The sequence below is a fragment of the Lithobates pipiens genome, unplaced genomic scaffold (assembly GCF_037356315.1).
Source record: "Lithobates pipiens isolate NorthernLeopardFrog02 unplaced genomic scaffold, aLitPip1_a1.2 Scaffold_18, whole genome shotgun sequence".
Taxonomy (NCBI): Eukaryota; Metazoa; Chordata; class Amphibia; order Anura; family Ranidae; genus Lithobates; species Lithobates pipiens.
This window is the reverse complement of record NW_027507758.1, coordinates 17,523,079-17,547,182: the sequence shown is the minus strand read 5'-3', so window position 1 is coordinate 17,547,182 and position 24,104 is coordinate 17,523,079. Positions and strand designations below refer to the sequence as shown.

The 24,104-nt window shown below is 47.9% G+C and overlaps 1 protein-coding gene across 1 annotated transcript in view; it reads right to left on the bottom strand.

Moving 5' to 3' along the window:
* NFKBIE (NFKB inhibitor epsilon) overlaps positions 1–24,034 on the bottom strand; it is a 35,063-nt gene extending 11,029 nt beyond the window's left edge. The window contains 2 exon segments of the mRNA XM_077485402.1: positions 21,217–21,713; positions 23,889–24,034. Coding sequence (XP_077341528.1) covers positions 21,217–21,689 — 473 coding nt within the window. The 5' untranslated portion in view covers positions 21,690–21,713; positions 23,889–24,034.
* Positions 24,035–24,104: the final 70 nt, after the last annotated feature.

The following is a 24,104-nucleotide window of genomic DNA, read 5'->3' as shown; positions in this document are numbered from 1 at the left end:
ATTACCTTCTCTTTTTTTTAAGGTTTTTAACCGTTTATTCGAAACAATAATCGGCCAACTAACCGATTATGAAAATAATCGTTAGTTGCAGCCCATATATTATATATATATATATATATATATATATATATATATATATATATATATATATATATACACAAAAATTATAAACAATTAATTGTGCAGCTCTACTGACCAGTCACGAATCAACATAGGCAGTCACAAAGCTAGACGTTCTTTTTACCCAGGGCAAAAAGAGTCGGTTTGCTAAACCCTGCCTTTCCCCCTCGAGAGTGAAGTTCTCCATCTGGGGAGCAGTATAGCCGATTGGCTTGCCGGAGCCCGGGATGGGTGAGTGAATGGGGACTGACATTTGGACTTGGCAGTGTGTGTGTGTGTGTGTGTGTGTGTGTGTGTGTGTGTGTGTGTGTGTGTGTGTGTGTGTGTGTGTGTGTGTGTGTGTGTGGCTACATGTAGCGTGAAAGCCTAAAATGATCACTATTGAAATGGATATTTTATAGATAGGCAACTCCTATCCTCATTGATTAGTGGGCTCCAAATTAATAATAACTACTGCAGTAGGGAACAGACACAAAAGATACTCTCAGTATCTTTCCAAATAACCGTTCTCCTTTATTATGACGCATGTGAAGGTTTTTATACACATGATTACGTAGGTATCACATTAATATTACAATTGTACATTTATGGCAACAAGGGGCGTTATATAGGCAGGACTAAGTCTAATCAGGACTCGAAAGAAAGCAAAACATGTACTGAAAACATTATTAGTGCCGTGTGCACAGTGAGGGTATTGTGCAATACATATAAAATAGAACACAATTATATACAGAACCTACAAATTTCCATTACACTATGTAGGTCATGGTTATATGAGGCTATATCAAGCCTCACTTCCCATAGCGGATTAGGAGAGGAGTGCCAGCCTCCTGTCCCCCCCCCCCCCCCCAAATTTTTTAAGCCTCACTCCTGGTGAGTGCCATCTTAATAGTATCATTGGCTCCTGGGCAAAGTAATTCTCTGGGGGGCGCCAACAAAGTGTGGATGTGGCTAAATTATGCTACATATTGGGCATGGCTTTTTAATCTGCTTTATAAATACAACTGGAATTATTCTAAATTAACTACCGTATATACTCGAGTATAAGCCGAGATTTTCAGCCTCTTTTTTGAGGCTGAAAGTGCCCCCCTCGGCTTATACGCGAGTCATCGCTGTCTGTCTGCCCGATCAGCGTGTCGAGCAGACAGACAGCGGCCATTCTAGGATTCAAAGGCCGCGCCTCCGTCGGTGATAGGCGGAACACTGAATTTCCCAGCAGTCTGTGTTCCGCCTATCACGGACATCCTCTCATCCTCGTCCGTAGTATGAGGATGAGCGGACGTCCATGATAGGCGGACCACTGACTGCTGGGAAATTGAGTGTTCCGCCTATCACGGACATCCGATAGGCGGAACACTCAATTTCCCAGCAGTCAGTGGGAAATTGAGTGTTCCGCCTATCACCGACGGAGGCGCGGCTTTTGAATCCTAGAATGGCCGCCGACGAAGAGCTGAAGGACGGAGGCTCGGCTCGGGACGGGCCGGGACGGGACGGGCCGGACCGGACGCAGGCTGGACGGACGCAGGCTGGACGGACGCAGGCTGGACGGACGCAGGCTGGACGGACGCAGGCTGGACGGACGCAGGCTGGACGGACACACACACACGGATGCATGCACACACACACACACACACACACACACACGGATGCATGGACACACACGGATGCATGGACACACACGGATGCATGGACACACACGGATGCATGGACCCACAGGGATGGACAGGCATGTCTCACCCTCGGCTTATACACGAGTCAATAATTTTTTCCAGTTTTTTGGGGGTAAATTGGGGGCCTCGGCTTATATTCGGGTCGGCCTATACTCGAGTATATACGGTACTTCAAAACCAGGCCAATTCTGACACTTCTGCTTTAAAATTTTCTAGTAAAAAAAAAAAAAAAAAAAAAAAAAAAACCCTGCAACCCCCAAACATATCTATATGACATTATTTTATTTTTTTCAGGAACTACAATTCCCATCACTCCTAGTCAGGTCTTTGAATGTCAGAGATTTACAATTCCTCATGGGATGTGTAGTTCAGCAATAGCCGTAGTTTGGAAATCCCTGCCCTAGAGTATAAAACGGTGTTTGCGCAGCGGTATTTCAAACGCAGTTTAAGAAAAAAAACTTTTTTTTTTAGGTCTCTTGTACACTACAGATTGAAAAAGCTCAATACGTTTTTTTATTTTTCTTCATTGAGCTAAAATACCGCCCATTTATTGTAATGTGCTTATGCACACAGGCACGTAAACAAGCACTGTGTATTCTTCAGTTTAAAAAATAAAAAAAAAAAAAAATAAAGAAAAATAATAAAAAAAAAAGGAAAAATCTCTCCCTTTAATTTTTTTGGTTAGCAATTTATGCCTCATGCATCCAAATGCGCACGTTTGCGTGCAATTGTCCATAGACCTATTGTGACCGTGAAAATGACCACATAAATACACACACACACACACACACACACACACACACACACACATTTTCACCTTGGGGAAAAAACAAAACAAAAAAAAAAAAAAAAAAGGATTATGAAATCAATTACCATTTTCATAATCTATTAAAATTGGCCAGCCGATTAGTTGGCCTGCATACAAAAATGCATTATTTGTTTACAGATCAGGAAATACAGTGCAGCACATCATCCATACAGGTCAGTAAGTAACTTGTGAATGTGTGAGGAGCAATGCCTTATGGGACATGTAGTCCTCCAGCTGTTGTGAAATTACAAGTCTCATTCTGCCTCTGCCTGTGGGAGTTATGGTTGTTATTGTCAGCCTTGCAATGCCTCATGGGACTTGTAGTTTCGCAACAGATGGAGACCCGCCAGTTTGTTCCAAAGACAGAAGTTTTCTTTACCTTACTATTGGGGCACTCTATACTGTACTTAAAAGTGGTGGGCCAGCAAAAAAAAAAAAAAAAAAAAAAAAAAAAAGTTAGCAGCTACAAACTAGCTGCTGACTTTTGAGCACTTACCTTTCTAGGGTGCCTGTGATGTCGGCCGCCCGAGGCCGACCCATCCCTTGGCTCTCGGTGCCACCATTCAAAGTAAGGGAAACAGGCAGTGGAGCCTTGCGGCTTCACTGCCCGTTTCCTACTGGGCATGCGCGAGTTGTGTTGTGGGGGGGGGGGGGGGGACACACAGTTCCCACAACACACGCGCCCCATTCACCAGAAGACAACGCAAGGAGAAGACCAAAGATCACCGCAGAGTAAGAAGAGGCAGATTAGAATGATCTGCCTAGCAGCAGCCATTTCTGGTAAGTGAAAAAAAAAAAAAAAAAAAGTTTTTCATTTTTTTGGAGACTTTTTTTTTTGTTTTGTTTTTTTAGGGTGGACTTCCCCTTTAACGTACAGCAAAAAGCACTGCAGACACAGATCAAAAGCAAACTGTATAGGAGTGCACTGAGCTTTATGCCAGCCACTGAGATCAATTTTCAGACGAGAATATTCAGACGAATCATCTTTGTACATTCTCTGAATGAAAGAATGTCGTTTGACATTTTCACTTGCTTTTAAAAGCAAGATTACACTGGGGAAAAAAATAAAAAAATAAAAATATTAAAAGCCATCATCTACAAAATACTGCAGCTGCTGACTTTTAATAAATGGACACTCACCTGTCCCGGGGTCCAGCGATGTCGGCAGCCGAGGCCGATCGATCGGCTCTCGGCTGCTGCCGTCACCATTCTAGGTGAGGGAATCAGGAAGTGAAGCATTGCAGCTTCACTTCCCGGTTCCCTACTGCGCATGCGCGGGTTGCGCAGCGCAATAGGAATTGTCCGCGCTGTCACTGGGACCCGTGTGTATCCCAGCAGACAGCGCGCAGGGACAGGAAGAGGCATAGACTCCCGTGGGAGTCTATGCCCGGAAGTGGGTGTAAATACCTGTCTTTGACAGGTATCTGCACCTCCCTCCCCCCTGAAAGGTGCCAATTGTGACACCGGAGGGTGGGGGCGAAGGGTTCCGATCAGCGGAATTCCACTTTAGGGTGGAACCCCGCTTTAACATTCTGTTTTAAAATTAATGTAATTTCTGAACGAAAACCACATAGACTGTCTGAAAATTCCTTTGAACAAGAATTTTTCTATTTCAAAATTTTCCTGTCACGATGGTTGAAAACAGACATTGATTTGACCCCACCAATGATTAGAAAATCGAACAAACGTTCTTAAAATAAAAAAATAAAAAAATAAAAAAAAATATTAACATGGCCAGCATATAGTTGGTTATTTATATTTACCACTGCATAGAGATATTTAAGAATACATTGCCTTTTGTTTTTTAAAGTTTACATATTAACTAAATTATACACCACACTTTTTGTTTTTAAGGTTATTAACTGAAACAATAAAATCGGCCAACTAATTGATCATCAAAATAATCGTTAGTTGCAGCCCTAACCAGGACGGAGTATATAAGGAGCACACAGTGCAGAAATACCAGGACTGAATTGTATGTTTGTATGGCTAGCATATATATATATATAATGATTATTTATATTTACCGCGGCATAGAGATATTTAAGAATAAAATTGCCTTTTTTAAGCTTTACATATTAACTAAATTATACACGGTGCAGTAATACCAGGACTGAGTATATAAGGAGCACACAGTGCAGTAATACCAGGACTGAGTATATAAGGAGCACACAGTGCAGTAATACTAATGCCGCGTACACACAATCAAACTATCCACCCGTGTGTGGGCTCCGGCGGACTTAGAAAGTAGTTTTGACTCAAATATTGTCCGCCGGACTGCGAGTCCGGTGGACAATCCGGCCGTGTGTGTGCGCTAGTCCGCCAGACTTTTGAAATGAACGGACTTTCCCGCACACGGAGGAAAGTCCGTTCATTTTGAAGTCAATGTCTCCGCCGATATTAGCACGTCGCTGGACCCCCGTCACCTGGTATAGACTTAAAGGGGAAGCCCTACGCCAAAAAAAAAAAAAACAGAGTGTGGGGTATGTTGAGGGCACGCTACCCAGCCGGTCAGGAAAGGGGGTGGGGGACGAGCGACCCCCCCCTCCTGAGCCGTACCAGGCCACGTGCCCTCAACATGGGGGGGGGGGGTGCCCTGCGGCCCCCTCACCCCAAACCACCTTGTCCCCATGTTGATGACGACAAGGATGCTGGGACTGACACCATCCGGCAATGTCCCTATATAAGTCGCCGAAAGAAAAAGAAAAGAAAGAAAGCCACCGCTAGTAAAAAGAGCTGGAAAAAGAAGGAGCGGAGGCCCGGCAAGAAGAAGAACCAAAGAGGGGGACAAGACCTCCGAAGTCGGAAGAAGAGAAGAGTCGGCAGCGACAGAATACCGTGCCACCGTTCGTAAAAGAGCTAAAAAAGGAAGAAAGCAGAGGCCCGGCAAGAAGAACCAAAGAGGGGGACAAGACCCCCTCCCCGAAGTCGGAAGAAGAAAGCCGGGCTCCTCCGCCAGTAAAAGAGCTAGCAGAAGATAGTGGAGGAGTCCGGCAAGAAGACCCCCCCCCCCCCCCCCCCAAGACGGAAGAAGACCCCCGGAGCTGTGCAATAAATTTTAAACCTTTGTGTGTTGTGTTTTATTTACATATTTTTTTTTTTTTCACAGGTAAATTGGTTGGGGTACATTTTACCCCATACTCATTCACATAGGGTGGGGGGCCGGTATCTGGGGGTCCACTTATTAAAGGGGGCTCCCGGATTCCGATAAGCCTCCCACAGACCCCGACAACCAATGGCCAGGGTTGTTGGGAAGAGGCCTTTGTCCTCATCAACATGGGGACAAGGTGCTTTAGGGTGGAGGGGCCGCACGGCCCCCCCTTCCCCAAAGCACCCCCCCCCCCCCATGTTGAGGGCACGCAGCCTGGTATGGCTCAGGAGGGGGGGAGGGGCGCTCCCTCTTCCCCACCCCCTTTCCTGACCGGCCTGGTAGCGTGCTCGGATAAGGGTCTGATATGGACCTAGGGGGGACCCCCACTCAGTTTTTTCGGCATAGGGCTTCCCCTTTAAGTCCATACCAGGCGACAGGGCCAGCGATGTGTCATTCGCTGCCGAAGGCGGCGACATTGACTTCCTTCGCCAGTCCCGGCTACCTGGAGACGCATTCAAAACTAACAGATTTTCCTCCGTGTGTGGGCATAGTCCGGCGGACTAGTCTGGTTGTGTGTGGGCAGGTCTGCTCGTTCAGAAAGTCCGGCGGACTTTCCAGCGGTTTGTCCACCAGACTAAGTCCGCTAGATAGTCTAATCATGTGTACACGGCATTAGACTGAGTATATATAAGGAGCACACAGTGCAGTAATACCAGGACTGAGTATATAAGGAGCACACAGTGCAGAAGTACCAGGACTGAGTATATAAGGAGCACACAGTGCAGAAGTACCAGGACTGAGTATATAAGGAGCACACAGTGCAGTAATACCAGGACTGAGTATATAAGGAGCACACAGTGCAGAAGTACCAGGACTGAGTATATAAGGAGCATACAGTGCAGAAGTACCAGGACGGAGTATATAAAAAGGAGCACACAGTGCAGTAATACCAGGACTGAGTATATAAGGAGTACACTAAGGCAGGAGGAAGTACACAGGTTGCAGCCTGGGGGGGGGGCCTCTGGGAGTCAGTACCGGAGGTCAGAGTTTGCAACAATGCGGTCTGTAGAGGGGATTTTCTTGCTTCCTTGTGACGGGAGAACAGCCCCCTCCCCCACACATACACTGACACACTGCCCTGCACTGGGGATTTCCACCCTTACCACATCCTCCTACCATTTCACTTTCTCTCACTTAGCAGGAAGAACAAGCCGTTCATAAGTCAGCCAACACCTCATTCCGGTCTTATCTGTCCGTCCAATCACCACACCGACCAGCGCTGGGTTTAAGGACTCCAACATTTATAAATGAGAACTGTGGGATGACGGTGGCAATTGGGCACCGCACCAATCACTATGTACCTGGCCATGTTCCTTTAGCTTTAAAAAGTGAGGTTATTAGACCATTGCTTAAAAAAAATCCACTTTTGATCCAGAAGTCCTTTCTAATTATAGGCCTATTTCTAATCTTCCCTTTTTATCAAAGGTACTTTGAGAAAGCAGTTGCAAGTCATCTTCAGGATCATCTCAAGCATAACAGCCTTTTTTGAAAAATTTCAATCAGGCTTTCGTTTTGCTCATAGTGCGGAGACTGCTCTTGTTCGAGTTACAAATGATCTTCTTATGTCGTCTGATGCCGGTGTTCTGCCGCATAGTGTCCGGCCATCGAATAGTGTCCGCTCCGTACTGCGCATGCGCAGTACGGAGCAGACGAACCTTCGGAAAATCTCCGAAGCTGAACGGCGCCTGCGCCGTGAGTGGAGGTGGTAGCCCCACCATCCAAGCAGACATAGGGTTGGGAATTTTAGAGGGAACCTCGCGGGCGAGCTTCGCTCACCACGCTTCGGGCTCAGCCTCGCTGCGCTCGGCTCTTTTTTATTCCTGCTCTATGTCCACTTGGATAGTGGGGATGGAACCTGGACTCACGGCGCAGGCGCCGTTCATCCTCGGCAATTTTCGGAATCTGTGTTGCTGTGTACTGCGCATGCGCAGTACGCAGCGGACACTATCCGATGGAGGACGTTATTTGACAAGACACCGGCTCTCCATCTATACTTATTATGTTGGATTTGTCGGCTGCTTTTGACACGGTCGATCATGGCATTCTTTTAGATAGTCTTCGTTATAACGTTGGACTAAATAATTTAGCCTTCAGCTGGTTTGAGTCATATCCTACAGATAGGATTTAACAAAACTACACTGGGTTGTTTTAAAGTGGTTCTGCACCTTTATAAAAAAAAAAAAAAAAAAAAAAAAAAAAAACACAATAATAATAAAAGCCAACACCTACAAATATTGCAGCTGTTGACTTTTAATAAAATGGACACCTACCTGTCCAGGGTCCAGCGATGTCGGCGGCAGATGACGAGCGATCGCTCGTCTCTCTGCTGCCCCCACCGCCATCCTCTGTCAGGGAATCGGGAAGTGAAGCGTTGCGGCTTCACTGCCCGGTTCCCTACTGCGCATGCACAAGTCGCGCTGCGCGTCTCTGCTGGTCCCCGCTGTGTCCTGGGAACTGTTTGTTTCCCAGAACACAACGGGGGGCGGTCTTGTCCCGGAAGTGGGTGCAGATACCTGGATTATCCAGGCACTTGCACTCCCCTCCCCCTGAAAGGTGCCGATTGTGGTGGGGGGGGGGGGGGGGGGGGGAATCAGATGAGTGGAACTTCCACTTCAGGGTTGAAGACCGCTTTAAATCCAAGCCGTATGTGGTTACCTGCGGAGTCCCTCAAGGGTCGGTGCTTGGCCCGATTCTGTTCATTCTATATCTTACTCCCTTGGGCCATATTATCAATCGCTATAATATTTCATTTCATTGTTATGCTGACGATACTCAGCTTTATGTAAAAGCTGCAGCTGAAACTCCTTCAGTGCAGTCACCCCTTTCAGTTCTTACCGCCTGTTTGGAGGAGATAAAGGAAGTGGATGGAACAACATTTCTTGCAACTAAATAGCTCCAAAACTGAGTTTATTATGATTGGAACGTCCCACCAGATTAAATCATCGCTGATAACAAGTATTGCCTTTTCAGGGTCTAAAATTTTAGTTTCGTCCGTAGTCACTAATCTTGGTGTAAAAATGTATTCCCAGCTCACCTTTGAAGCTCATATAAAGCAAGTATGCAAGACCTCTTTCTACCATCTTCGTAATATCTCTAAATTTCGTCCTATTCTTTCCTTTACCGATGCTGAAAGGTTGATTCATGCCTTTGTCTCCTCCAGGCTGGATTATTGCAATGCACTTCTCATTGGGATTCCGAGAGAGCATGCAGAGGTTACAGTGTATTCAAAACTCTGCAGCGAGGATCCTAATGAGAGTGCGGAAGCATGAGCCTATCACTCCAATTCTTAAAGCAGAGCTCCACCCTAAAGTGGAACTTCCACTCATTGGAACCCCCCCCCCCCCCCTCCGGCGCCACAATTGGCACCTTTCGGGGGGGGGGGCACAGATACCTGTACAGTACAGGTATTTGCACCCACTTCCGGCATAGATAGATATCTGCAGAATCTGCGGATATTTACGCCACTTCCTGCGGGTCCCCCGCTGCCTGCTGGGAAACACAATCCTGCGGATCCCAGAGACAGCGGGGACCATCCTTATTGCGCAGCACGACTCGCGCATGCGCAGCAGGGAACTGGGAAGGAAGGCCGCAAGGCTCCACCTGATTCCCATACCCAAGATGGAACTCCTGCTTTAAATCTCTGCATTGGCTCCCGGTTTCTGCTAGGATTGAGTATAAGGTCTCTCTTCTTGCCCATCAATGCATATATGGACATGCTCCACCTTATCTTAACGACTTCAGCCCCGGACCATATGTCAGCCTAAGGACCAGAGGTCTTTTTACAATTTCACACTGCGCTGCTTTAACTGGTAATTGCGCGGTCATGCAATGTTGTACCCAAAACGAAATTTGCGTCCTTTTCTTCCCACAAATAGAGCTTTCTTTTGATGGTATTCGATTGCCTCTGCGATTTTTATTTTTTAGTACATTTTCTGGAATTTACACAGCTTTTAATTTACGACTGCCTATCTCATTTCTTGAGGTGCTAAAATGGCAGGGCAGTACAAACCCCCCCCAAATGACCCCATTTTGGAAAGTAGACACCCCAAGGAAATTGCTGAGGGGCATGTTGAGCCCATTGAATATTTTTTTTTTGTCCCAAGTGATTGAATAATGACAAAAAAAATAAAAATAAAAAAAAAGGTTTACAAAAAGTTGTCACTAAATGATATATTGCTCACACATGCCATAGTTATATGTGGAATTGCACCCCAAAATATATTCTGCTGCTTCTCCCGAGTACGGGGATACCACATATGTGGGACTTTTTGGGAGTCTAGCCGCGTACGGCACCCCGAAAACCAAGCACCGCCTTCAGGATTTCTAAGGGTGCAAATTTTTGATTTCACTCCTCACTACCCATCACAGTTTCGAAGGCCATAAAATGTCAAAATAACACAAAACCCCCCCCCAAATGACCCCATTTTGGAAAGTAGACACCCCAAGCTATTTGCTGAGAGGCATGTTGAGTCCAAGGAATATTTTATATTTTGCCACAAGTTGCGGGAATATTACAACGTTTTTTTTTTTTTTGTTTGCACAAAGTTGTCACTAAATGATATATTGCTCACACATGCTATGGGCATAAGTGAAATTACACCCCAAAATACATTCTGCTGCTTCTCCCGAGTACAGGGATACCACATGTGGGGGACTTTTTGGGAGCCTAGCCACGTACGGGACCCCGAAATCCAAGCACTGCCTTCCGGGTTTTAAATATAAAACGCTACCAAAAAAAAAAAAAAACTGTTAGCGATGGCAGGGATCAGGCCTGACTCTGCGATCGCTGCAGTTATGTGTTTAGTGTTTTGCAAGTGACAGTGATCGATCGATACTGCACTTGGGTGGGCTGGGCGGAGGGGCAAAACGCAGATGCCAGCAGGTATCTGGGCTGATCCCGCTAACCATGTGTTTTTTTGGAACCCTAAACTGCTGGGGACGCTAGTATAGATCTGATCAGATATTGATCTGTTCAGATTCTATACCACTACGGGAGGTGTATGCTTTGCGCGTGGGTGTTAGCGGTACTGGCACTAACCTAGTGCTGCCTGGGGAGACGCAGAACCTATAACCTAATTGATATCACCCGCCGGGTGATCAGGGGGTTAAACCTTTATTGGGTAATAAGTGGTGGGTGCCCTGATGCTATAAAAAGCAAACTAACCAGAGTCACCCGTAACACTTATACGGTGATCACTGGTGAAAGGGTTAACTCTAGGGGCAATCAGGGGGTTAAAACCTTTATTAGGTAGTATATGGGGGTCCCTGACGCTATATAAAAACCTGATGGTGAACCTAAATAACTAAATGGCTATCCAGCGTCAACAGTGACACTTGTACAGTGATCACTGGTGAAAGAGTTAACTCTAGGGGCAATCAGGGGGTTAAAAATGTCAGTGTAGTGTTTGGTGCACTTACTATGTCCTCTCCTCGCAGTCCAGTCAAAAAGACCACCCCTAGGAGAGTGACATCACTTCCTCCCTGCCTGTGTTTACACTACACAGGCAGGGGAAGCTTCTCATTCGCCAGGAGCGATCGAGAGGGGATGGCCAGAATCCAAACGGCCATCCCCTCATCCCGGATCGCTCCTGAAGTGAAATGGACCACCGCAGCCAGCAGGAGGGGGTCCGATCGGAACCCCACCCCCCCCCCCCCCCCCCCCCGCTGGAAGGCAGGCACGTACGGGTACGCGATTGTGCCCGTCTGTGCCATTCTGCCGACGTATTTTTTTGCATGCGGCGGTACTTAAAGAGGAAGTAAACCCTGATGGGTTTACTTCCTCTTTCATTCCCTGCAAAGGCAAAGCATAATGGACTACTATGCATCGCATAATAGCCCATTATGCGTCACTTACCTGACACAGGAGCCAGCGAAGTCGCCGCTGTCCCCTGTAGTCCGCCGCATCCATCTTGCTGGTGGCGTCTCGCAGCTCCGCCGCTGTCATTCGGCAAAGCCGCGATGACGTCACTCCGGCGCATGCGCACTGGAGCCGACGCGCGCGCCAGCTCCATTCTTGGAACTGCCGCGCTCAGTGCGCCTGCGACAGCGGTGCCCGTTTTCGGGCAAATATCTCCTAAACCGTATAGGTTTAGGAGATATTGCTTGGACCTACAGGTAAGCCTTAATCTAGGCTTACCTGTAGGTCAAAGTGGTTTGTAAGGGTTTACAACCCCTTTAAGTGGTTAAGGAACTTCTTAGATTGCAAAAAATTTACCTCGTTCCCTGCGCTCAACTAATTTGAATTGTCTAGAGATTCAAAAAACTGGATTAAAAACCATGGGAGACGGGGCTTTTTGTGCTGCTGCCCCACGTTTGTGGAACGCTTTGCCTGATAGTTTGAGGGTTTTTCAGTCTACTGAAAATTTTAAAAAAGGGATTGAAGACTTTAGCAAATGTTTTTGAATTAAGTTATTTGTTTTTTTGTAACTGTGTAGCACTTTGAGGTCTTTTGATGGAAAAAGTGCGTTAAACAAAATGTATTATTATTATTATTATCATCATCATCATCATCTTCCCCCACATGCAGTCTATTGTTCCAACAGCACCATTTAAAAAATTTACTTATAGAAAGACAAACTTACACATCCTCATCGGGTTCTTATTACTGACCGAATCCTCATTGCGGAGATTCACTCCCTCTATTTGTCACCCAGACAGGAAGTGATCGGAAATCCAAAAATTTTACAGTTGTCACCAGAGCAAGAACTGAGGGAAAATCTCTGACGGGGGACACAGGACAACTCTGCAAAAATGTGGACATTTTGGTAAAAAGGAGAAGTATGGCTAAAGCTCTTTCAGTCACTTCTCCTGTAGGCAACTAGAGGGCGCTTAGTTCTGCACTCCTGTGACCCAGATAAAGAGACAAAAAAGTCTGCTGACATCACAGTGACCATCCAGGCAATGTAGGCATTCCGACAAGGTCGGGAGCCACATAGATTCCTGACCGGCAGATAGCTCCCGCCCCCCCCACACAGCCCGACCCTCCAGTGAGCTCTGGAGGGGGGAAGAGCACAGAGCGATGACTGGCAGTCACTGCTCTCTTCTCATTGAAGCCTGAGCTACTAGTGATCTCCCACTAGCTTCCAGGTCCGGTGCCAAGCCCTGCTGCTTACTGAACACAGTAGGTCAAATGCTTGGTGTGGGCGCCATTCAGAGTCCAGCTTGCATTGTATCAATGAACGCAAAGCGGTCTCTGATTGGACAAGGTGGACAAACAGGATGTCCCTGCCTCACCTTTCTACCTTGTCCAATCCAATCTATTGCTTGGACCCTCCTTTCTCCCACTGCCCCCCTAGTTTCTTTTGTTTCTCCTTCCCATCACCAAGGAGGTGCACCCGATATCCCCATTTTGACCATCCTTGTCAGATTGCAAGGTGTTAGAAAGGATATAGAAAGGTTAGAAAGGATATTGACTAACTGAGAGGACTCTGGATTTTTTTGTTACTGCAAATACACCATTACCAAAAGTATTGGGACACCTGCCTTTACATCAATTTTAATGGTATCCCAGTCTTAGTCCGTAGGATTCAGTAACCACTTCAGCACCGGAAAGGATTCACCTACTTAAAAGCGGAGTTCCACCCTAAAAATGGAACTTCGGCTTTAAAAGGGAGGTGATCCCCTGACATGCCACATTTGTCTTTTTATTTTTTTCTGTGATTGACCGTGTCTCAGGTCTGTTCCTGTGTGCAGGGGGGTCCCTTCACTCCAATCAGCTCTCAGATCACTCCTTAATGAGCAGTTATAACGAGATGAGATGTGCAGCTGAAGATTAATCTCTAGGGTACAGCTCATAGCAATTAAATGAGAAAACGTTTTCCTGGCACAAACATGGCTGCACACATGTGGTAGTACCCCACCGATTTCTGTCCACAGGACCACTGCATAGCAAATAAAGGGTTGACACCCACACAACAGTCTACCCTAATCAGAGAGGTCAGATCCAGCCAATCGCTGTACAGGGAATGGGCGTTAACTCTTTATAGCCATGCAGTGGTTATGTGGGCTAAAAAGCTGCTGCTACTACTACTACTACAACAATTTTCCATTTTTGGATAGGTGTAGGAAGGGTTATAACGCCAGTCTGTTTCGTTTTTTTTTTTGGCCATCTTTGTCCCATTGTGGAGATTTCCCCTTCACTTCCTGTCCCATAGCCAATATAGGAAATCCTTCCAAAGTGAGGGAATCCTGGGGTGTCACCAGAACTAGTGTCCCCATTGGAAGATTTCCCCTCCTGTTCTGATGGCAACTTACAAATTTTTGCTTTTTTTTTTTACTTTTCAATGGGAATGATAAACAAAGAGTAGAATCTCCCTAACAGGGGCACAGACCGCAATAAAAACCTGACAGGGGGTGCCAATCCATCTCCACTCTATCCAGTTCTAAATGTTGTTCCATAGAACACAGCACATCTTCACTTTTTTTTTTAGTTCATCTCAAGTTATAGCCGGTGTTCTGGCAGATAGTGTTGTGCCATCATATAGTGTCCGCCCCGTACTGCGTACATGCGCAGTACAGGGCAGATGAAGCTTCGTAAAATCTCTGAAGATGAACGGCGCCTGCGCCTTAAGTGGGAGGTGGTAGCCCCACCATCCAAGCGGACATAGGGTTGGGAAAATTACAGGGCCCCTCGCGGGCTGGCTTCGCTCGCCATGCTTCAGGCTCGGCTCTCTTTTATATTCCTACTCTATGTCCACTTGGATGGTGGGGAATAGAACCTGGACTCACGGCGCAGGCGCCGTTCATCCTCGGGTATTTTTGGAATCTGTGTGTGCTGTGTACTGCGCATGCGCAGTAAACAGCGGAGACTATCTGATGGGGGACCATATATGAAAGGACACCGGCAAAACGGTCAGATAGAATACAGCAGAGGAGGGGGGGCGGGGACTAGAAAAATCTGGGTAGAAACCCAGTTCAATGATCCTTTACTATAGGATGGATGTACTAAAGGCTATGTTTCCATGAATACGTCCCCCAAAGTCACGCGATTTTAATGCGACTTGAAGCAATGCCTGTGTATTCTTGAGGTCTATGGACCTCAAGTAGCATAAAAGTGGGACCAAAGTAGTGCAGGGACTACTTTGAAGTCGCACAGATAGGAATGGTACTCATTGGAAATCATGGGGTACGACTTGTCATGCGACTTTTCAGTCCCAAATCACATGAAAAGCTGCACGAGTGGAAACCTACCCTAAAAGGAAAATAGATTGCATTTTGCAGTGCCTCCAGAGCTTAGAGCATGAGGCAAAGCTTCACTCTGCAAAGAACACCCAAATTACATGCAAGGGGGAGAAAAAAATAAAAAATAAAAATGTATATATATTGTGTGTTTTATTCTACACAAATTATTCGGGTGGATTTGATTTAAATCATAATTTTTAACTACTTCAATACCGGGCACTTAGACACCTTTCTGCCCAGGCCAATTTTCAGCTTGCACGGTCATGCTACTCTGTTCCCAAACACATACATTAATAAATAAATATATATATATATATATATATATATATATATATATATATATATATATATATATATATATATATATATATATATATAAAAATTTATCATCATTTTGTTCTCACAAATGGAGCTTTATTTTGGTGGTCTTTGATCACCTCTGCGATTTATTTATGTATTTTTGCACAACAAATATATAAAAATAAATATATATATATATATATATATATACACACACACATAATATATATTTGTGTATGAATATGTATATTATTATTATGAATAAAGCAGCATTTTTTTTGTTTGCACGTGATTTGATGACAGAAGTAAGCAGAGATTCCCCTCGGCAATGCTGCTCACAATTACAAAAAACTGTAGCAAAAACGTGGGACGCGTTTTTTGTGATGCCATCATTTCTCAACGGCACCCTAACATAGTGCGATATTGCCACAGGACACATGTCGCCCAAAAGAAGTTCCAGAAATTTTTGGGCGACCCGCGTCTCGCCGATTTTGTTTGCGTGACAAAAATAAATAAAATGCACCGCTTTTAAGGGGCCCATTGAAAAACGTGTCCCACGTTTGGGATCGCCTAGGTGTGAATGGAGCCTAAGATCTTGCAAAGTCTGTTTACCTTTAGTATATCCCCCCCCCCCCCCCCCCCCCATATCAGGAAATCATCATCTATTATCAGAGTGTGGGAAAATCAGCCACACCTGAAGGGCGATAAACAGAGTGCAGTATGAAGTTACATATCAGGAACATGGAAGAATGTGAATCCAGCACCGACGCTCACAGTGCAAAATAATAAGGAACGTGCACATCGCTGACAAACAGTTCAGGAATGTTCCCCGGCCGGTCCATAAAAACACCGGGGAATCCCCGACGTCTCCACCCTGATCAGGAAATGCCCAAATCCACCCAAATGTGTACACACCTGAATACCCCAACACACACGGCAAAACTCAATGAGAGAATAATCATACATATACACACACACACACACACACACACGTATTTATGTATATTGGATTTTGTTGACTTGAATTATTTTTTTTTCCTGCTGTCTCTGAGTGGAAGGAGGGACGGGAGCGACGATCTCCTGTGTACCCAGTGATCAGTCACGCACAACCCCACCTCCTGGCCCAGGATTGGACCACTGTTCTGTCTATCGAAGGAGCTGGGCGGTGTGAGTGTGACTGATCTCCGGGTACACAGGAGATTGTGGCGCTGTGTAATAAGGCACCGGTGAGGCTGCAGATGAGCAGGGATCTAGAGGCCGCATTAAATGGGCAACAGAGAGGCCGCATTAAATGGGCAACAGAGAGGCCGCATTAAATGGGCAACAGAGAGGCCGCATTAAATGGGCAACAGCAGCCTCTCAATTGCCCATTAATGCAGCCTGCACGATTAATGGTAAAAGAATAGTGATCTCCATTCACCCCCGCCCGCAATCTCCAACCTGGATTACTGCGATCTTCAGGTGTCCCCGGGATGTAACGTGTACCAGAGGAAAAACCGTCGGAACCAACGTGGAATGCAAATGGCGCCGTGCCCGGAACTGACGTTAGTAGAGAGCGTGATGCGGTGGATGCCTTGGCGGTACCACGTTTCAGAGACCCAGCATCGATCCGAGCAGGCGTGTCATTCTTTTTCCAACATGTGAGCTTCATTATGACTGCACAATCACATCCAGCAATCTCAGCCCTCCCTATCCCAGCATGCACCACTCTGTGACCTGGGGTTTGTCAAGCCCTGATACATATAGTAGATAGATCAGAAAATGGAGCCTGCTGCCTGGGCTGTTGTCAGCCCCAGTGACTAACCTGAAGGGTCGCAACATTGCCAAGCAGGTGTCCCGATGTTTTCTAATGCCATGGGCGAGGAGGGGCAGCATCATCGGTGCGCTGCGCAGTCACGAAAGTGCTGTTTTTTGAGAATCGTGATTTTTATTCTAAGCAAAAGAATTGTCTTTCTCACTTTGGCCAGAATTGTGCAGCTCTACCGCACAGTGCCCATCAGCAGCCTGCACAGTGCCCAATTGAGGGGCTGCTGATCGGCGCTGTAAAGGCTGATGATGGGCACTGGTGAGGCTGAATTGATTGACTGTGACCCTTATTTTGATTCAAAGTTCTTTATTTAAAAAGTTTTTTTCCCCTGAAACTTCCCTCTTAAATAACGTGTGTTATACGCCAATAAATACAGTATTACAGATCTAACTATCAGAAAGAATAAGTGATTACATTTAAAGAGCACCTGTCATTTCAGATCCATCATGGCAGTGCCTATTAGCAGGCATCCACTCAACAGTCGCCGCGCAGCCATGGGGGGGGGGGGGGGGGCACACATCACGGTGATCGGCTGTGTGTCACTCTGACACACCGCTACACTGATCTCGGTAAAGAGCCTCTGATGGAAGCCCTTTACCACGTGATCAGCCGTGACCAATCACCGCTCATCATGATGTAAACAGGAAGAGCCAGTTATCGGCTTTTCCTCACTCGCGTCTGGCAGACAAGATCAGTGACTCTCCCGGGGGGTGGGGGGTTGTTCGCTGTGCTGATTATCAGCGCAGCCCCCCCCCCCCCCCCTTGGATGCCCACACTGGACCACCAGGGAGGCACATAACATGTGGACGGCCAGGTAAATCCCCCCCATGGCCATCCACATGTGAAAAATGAATGCCAAATCTTAATTAAGTGGTGACCAGCAATGCCACCCAGTGCCCACCCATAAGTACCCATCAGTGCCACCTAATCGGTGCCTGTCAGTGCAGCCATATTGGTGCCTATCATTGAAGATGAAAATTTACAAACAAAAAAATAAGTTTTTTTAACAAAAACATGTTTTTTTTTTGTTTTGTTTTTTAATTAGTTGTGCAAAAAATATAAAATACATAAATAAATCCCAGAGGTGATCAAATACCACCAAAATAAAGCTACATTTGTGGGAACAAAATATTATATATATATATATATATATATATATATATATATATATATATATATATATACACACACACATACATATATATATATACACACATACACACACACAGTAGCATGACCGTGCAAGCTGAAAATTGGCCTGGGCAGGAAGGTGTCTAAGTGCCCGGTATTGAAGTGGTTAAAAATTATGATTTAAATCAAATCCACCCGAATAATTTGTGTATAACAAAACACACAATATAAAAAAAATTTATACACACACACACTATAACCCTCTGCTGGTCACCACCTCACTTTGAACAAAAAAATATTAAAATTGCATCCGCCATCACCAAGGGGTTAATCTGCCACTACAAACCACCAGACATGCCATGTGTCCCTCAGACTGACGGGTTACTTCCTCTCTATCACATGCTGATCACAGCTCAATCTGAAACCGCACAGACGTCACAGAACACCGGAACCTCTCAGAGTACAGACACCGCCCACACGTCATCATAATAGAGTGTTTGTGACTGCGGTGGGGGGGCATTGGAGTGCAAGCTCCTCCGGTGCAGAGACTGATATCAATAGGACCATATTTTCTGTGCAGTGCTATGGTAGTGTGTGACTGAGGTGGGACATTAGAGTGTAAGCTCCTATGGTAGAGAGACTGATGTGCCTGGCTCAGTGTGGCCGGTGCAGTGCCATGGTATATGTCAGAGCTATACAAATGTATCATAATAGTGTGTGTGTGTGTGTGTGTGTGTGTGTGTGTGTGTGTGTGTGTGTGTGTGTGTGTGTGTGTGTGTGGTCCGGCCATTAGAGTGCAAGCTCCTCTGGTACAGAGAGGAACATGACTGGCTCATTGTTCTCTTTACTGCACTGCGGTATAAGTCAGAGCTATATCGATGTGCAATAGTGTGCGACAGTGGTTCAGGCATTAGAGTGTAAGCTCTTCTGGTGCAGAGACTTAAATAAAATAGGACCAGGTTTTTTTATTTGTTGTTTTTTTTTACACTAAAAGTCAAATCCATTGTGAGCTGCAAGTACACGTGGAAGTGCAGTTGCTGTAGATCTGAGGGGAAGCCCTGCTGATTTCTATCATCCAATCACATGCAAGCAAAAATACTGTCCCCCCCCCCTTGCCTTTCAGTGACTGCATTTCCAAGCGTACTTGTAGTGTACAGTGGAATTGCCCCCACATTGTCTGTGCAGTGCTAAGATATATGTTGGGGGAATATTAAAGTGTAAGCTCCTCTGGTGCAGAGACTGAGGTGACCGCCTCAGTGATCTCTGTACAGCACTGCGGTATATGTCAGAGCTGTATAAATGTAAAATAATAATTAATAGTGTGCAACTATGTGGGGAGGGGGAATTAGAAAAGCTCCTCCGTTACAGAAACTGATGTTATTGGCTAAGTGTATATGGTACACTGCGGTATATGTCAGAGCTATATAAAAACGTATAAGTGACTGGGGGGGGGGGGGGGGGGAGAATATTAGAGTGTAAGCTCCTCTGGTGCAGAGGAGACTGATGTGACCACCTCAGTGATCTCTGTACAGCACTGTGGTATGTCAGAGCTATATAAAAACGTATAATAATAAGCGACTGGGGGGGGGGGGGGGGCATTAGAGTGTAAGCTCCCCTGGTGCAGAGACTGATGTAACTGGCTCAGTGTTCTTAAGGCTCCATGCACACTGAAGCTCAAAAAAAAAGCTTTTTTTCTGGACGCCAGACTGCTGGCAGAAAATGCTGGTTGAAAAAAAACGTGCTTTTAACAGCGTTTTGTACTAGTGTTTATGGGAGTTTTCAATAAAAATACACAGAGGACACTCCAAAAATCCCACAGTGCATTCCAAACTCCCACAATGCATTGAAAAAAATAGAATGCCGAACACTAATTAACGCGTGTTTATGAGCGTTTATCGTTTTTTTGGAGGTGAAAAATGGCACTTTGAACGCGAATTTCTGGTATTCAGAAAAAAAAAAGCCCATAAACTCCACTGCTCATTAAAGCAAAAAAAAAAAAAAAAAAAACACACACACACACACACACACACACACACGCTAACAGAGTGGAGTTTATGGGGTTTTTTTTTGTTAAAAAGCCCATAAACTCCACTCTATGTTAGCCTATGTGTCCATGCACACATGGACGTTGTTGTGTTCTTTTTTAAAGAAAAAAAAAAAAAAAAAAACACACAACGCCCAAACTCCAATAAACTGCAGTTTATGAGCTCCAGTGTGCATGGAGCCTTATACTGCACGGTATATGTCAGAGCTATATAGATGTGTAATACAGTGCTCACACCGATATACCAAACCACTGCACAGAGAATAGGGTCCTATTTATATCAGTCTCTGCACCAGAGGAGCTTACACTCTAATGCACCCCCCCCCCAGTCACACACTATTATATGGACTTAAAGCGCTGACATATACCATAGCACTGCACCAAGGATATGGTCCCATTTATAGGTCAGAGCTATAAAAGAATATAAATGAATAATAATAAATAAGTGTGTGACTGGAGAGGACATTGGAGTGTAAGATCCTCTGCTGCACAGAGAACAGGATCCTATTTATATTGGTCTCTGTACCAGAGGAGCTTACACTCTAACGCCTGAACCACAGTTACACACACGATTATCATTAGATATTTATATAGCTCTGACATATACCGCAGTGCTGTACAGAGAATATGGTCCTATTTATATAAAAAATGTATATTATAATAATAATTATTATTTTTTTTTTATTATTTTTATTAATAATAATAATATTATTATTGTGACTGTGGGAGGGACATTAGAGTGTAAGCTCCTCTGGTACAGAGACAGATACGATTGGCTCAGTGTTCTCTGTACAGCACTGCGGTATATGTTAGAGCTATATAAATGTATAACAGTGTGTGACTGTGGTGGGACATTAGAGTGTAAGCTCCTCTGGCACAGAGCGCTGTAAGACCAGTTGCCCGGCTTCTTCAGCATTGGTTCTACCGCCCACAGGAAGCCACGGCCATGTTTGGTGTAAAAGGTAATAGCGCCCCCCCTCCCCCAATCACACACAGAGTACTCACGTGTCGCCCTCCTCTGACAGGTAGGTGAAGCTGTTGATGTGCTCGGTGCCCAAGCTCCCGGTGACCCCCCTAGGGGGAAGGCTGGCAGTCTGTGAGTCGGGCTCTGTGCCGATGGAGGGGGTGTCCTCTGTAAGGGGTACAGTGCCAGTCTGTGGCGCCCTCTCTGCCACCACGATGTCCGGTTTCCCAATCAGAGTCTGTGAGGAGGGTTCTGTGCTCTCGGGGTGTCCAGTAGGGGGCAGGCTGTCTATGATGGAGGTGGATCCATAGGAGGAGTCTATACGCTCGGCATCCTGAGCCTCGGCCTGCTGCTCCTTGGACCGGTGGGAGAGGGAGGAGTCCAGATTGGGGGTTCCGGGATATCGAGGGAGACCCTCATCCTGCAGGGACTGCAGAGAGTCTGCCAGACCCGAGTCAAAGCGCACCTCTTCTGGGTGGAGTCCGAGCGTCTTCCCCTCCCAGTCCTCCGACATCGTCCAATCTCAGGAGAGCGCCACCTAGGCGGAAGGGAAAGAGACATCATAGAGATGTATACTACATCAGAGGGGCGCACACACACACACACACACACACACACACACACCTCCCCCCTCCATCAGAGGGGCGCGCACCCACCCACCGATCTGCCCCCCTCCACTACATCAGAGGGGCGCGCACCCACCCACCGATCTGCCCCCCTCCACTACATCAGAGGGGCGCGCGCACACCCACCGATCTGCCCCCCTCCACTACATCAGAGGGGCGCGCGCACACCCACCGATCTGCCCCCCTCCACTACATCAGAGGGGCGCGCGCCCACCCACCGATCTGCCCCCCTCCACTACATCAGAGGGGCGCGCGCCCACCCACCGATCTGCCCCCCTCCACTACATCAGAGGGGCGCGCGCCCACCCACCGATCTGCCCCCCTCCACTACATCAGAGGGGCGCGCGCCCACCCACCGATCTGCCCCCCTCCACTACATCAGAGGGGCGCGCGCCCACCCACCGATCTGCCCCCCTCCACTACATCAGAGGGGCGCGCGCCCACCCACCGATCTGCCCCCCTCCACTACATCAGAGGGGCGCGCGCCCACCCACCGATCTGCCCCCCTCCACTACATCAGAGGGGCGCGCGCCCACCCACCGATCTGCCCCCCTCCACTACATCAGAGGGGCGCGCGCCCACCCACCGATCTGCCCCCCTCCACTACATCAGAGGGGCGCGCGCCCACCCACCGATCTGCCCCCCTCCACTACATCAGAGGGGCGCGCGCCCACCCACCGATCTGCCCCCCTCCACTACATCAGAGGGGCGCGCGCCCACCCACCGATCTGCCCCCCTCCACTACATCAGAGGGGCGCGCGCCCACCCACCGATCTGCCCCCCTCCACTACATCAGAGGGGCGCGCGCACACCCACCGATCTGCCCCCCTCCACTACATCAGAGGGGCGCGCGCACACCCACCGATCTGCCCCCCTCCACTACATCAGAGGGGCGCGCGCCCACCCACCGATCTGCCCCCCTCCACTACATCAGAGGGGCGCGCGCCCACCCACCGATCTGCCCCCCTCCACTACATCAGAGGGGCGCGCGCCCACCCACCGATCTGCCCCCCTCCACTACATCAGAGGGGCGCGCGCACACCCACCGATCTGCCCCCCTCCACTACATCAGAGGGGCGCGCGCACACCCACCGATCTGCCCCCCTCCACTACATCAGAGGGGCGCGCGCACACCCACCGATCTGCCCCCCTCCACTACATCAGAGGGGCGCGCGCACACCCACCGATCTGCCCCCCTCCACTACATCAGAGGGGCGCGCACACACACCGATCTGCCCCCCTCCACTACATCAGAGGGGCGCGCACACACACCGATCTGCCCCCCTCCACTACATCAGAGGGGCGCGCACACACACCGATCTGCCCCCCTCCACTACATCAGAGGGGCGCGCACACACCGATCTGCCCCCCTCCACTACATCAGAGGGGCGCGCACACACCGATCTGCCCCCCTCCACTACATCAGAGGGGCGCGCACACACCGATCTGCCCCCCTCCACTACATCAGAGGGGCGCGCACACACCGATCTGCCCCCCTCCACTACATCAGAGGGGCACGCAGACACCGATCTGCCCCCCTCCTCTACATCAGAGGGGCGCGCAGACACCGATCTGCCCCCCTCCTCTACATCAGAGGGGCGCGCAGACACCGATCTGCCCCCCTCCTCTACATCAGAGGGGCGCGCAGACACCGATCTGCCCCCCTCCTACATCAGAGGGGCGCGCAGACACCGATCTGCCCCCCTCCTACATCAGAGGGGTGCGCAGACACCGATCTGCCCCCCTCCTACATCAGAGGGGCGCACTAATTATCCTGCCAGTAACACTTCCTGTCCTCGGTGACAACACTTCCTGTCATCTATAGAAGAAGAGGAGCAGCGTTGTCACCCAAGGACAGGACTACACCCCCCCCCCAAACTGTCACATCTGAGCTGACCTGTATGTGTACAGAACACCCCCCTCTCCCATATGTGGCCTACAGCAGCCCCACCCGGCGGTGTCCGATACCCGGGACTGGGGGGGGGGGGGGGGAACGGAAAACTGGAGCACCTCACTGACCGAGCACCACCTCACACACCAGGACACGGCTGACACCTTCCCGCACCGGAGCCCGGTGTACCGCTCACCTCACAGCACGGAATCCCGAACTCTCCACAGCCAGCGCATCTCCACTCCGCCAATCACAGCTCCCCTTACTACCAACTACAGCCAATCGCAGACCACTGTATATCCAGCCCCGCGTCCGTCATTTAACCCCGCCCCCTTTACGCTGACAGATTCCCTCCTCACCTCCACCATCGGCCACTGCTCATTGGAAGACTTTCACCACATGCCCCGCCCAT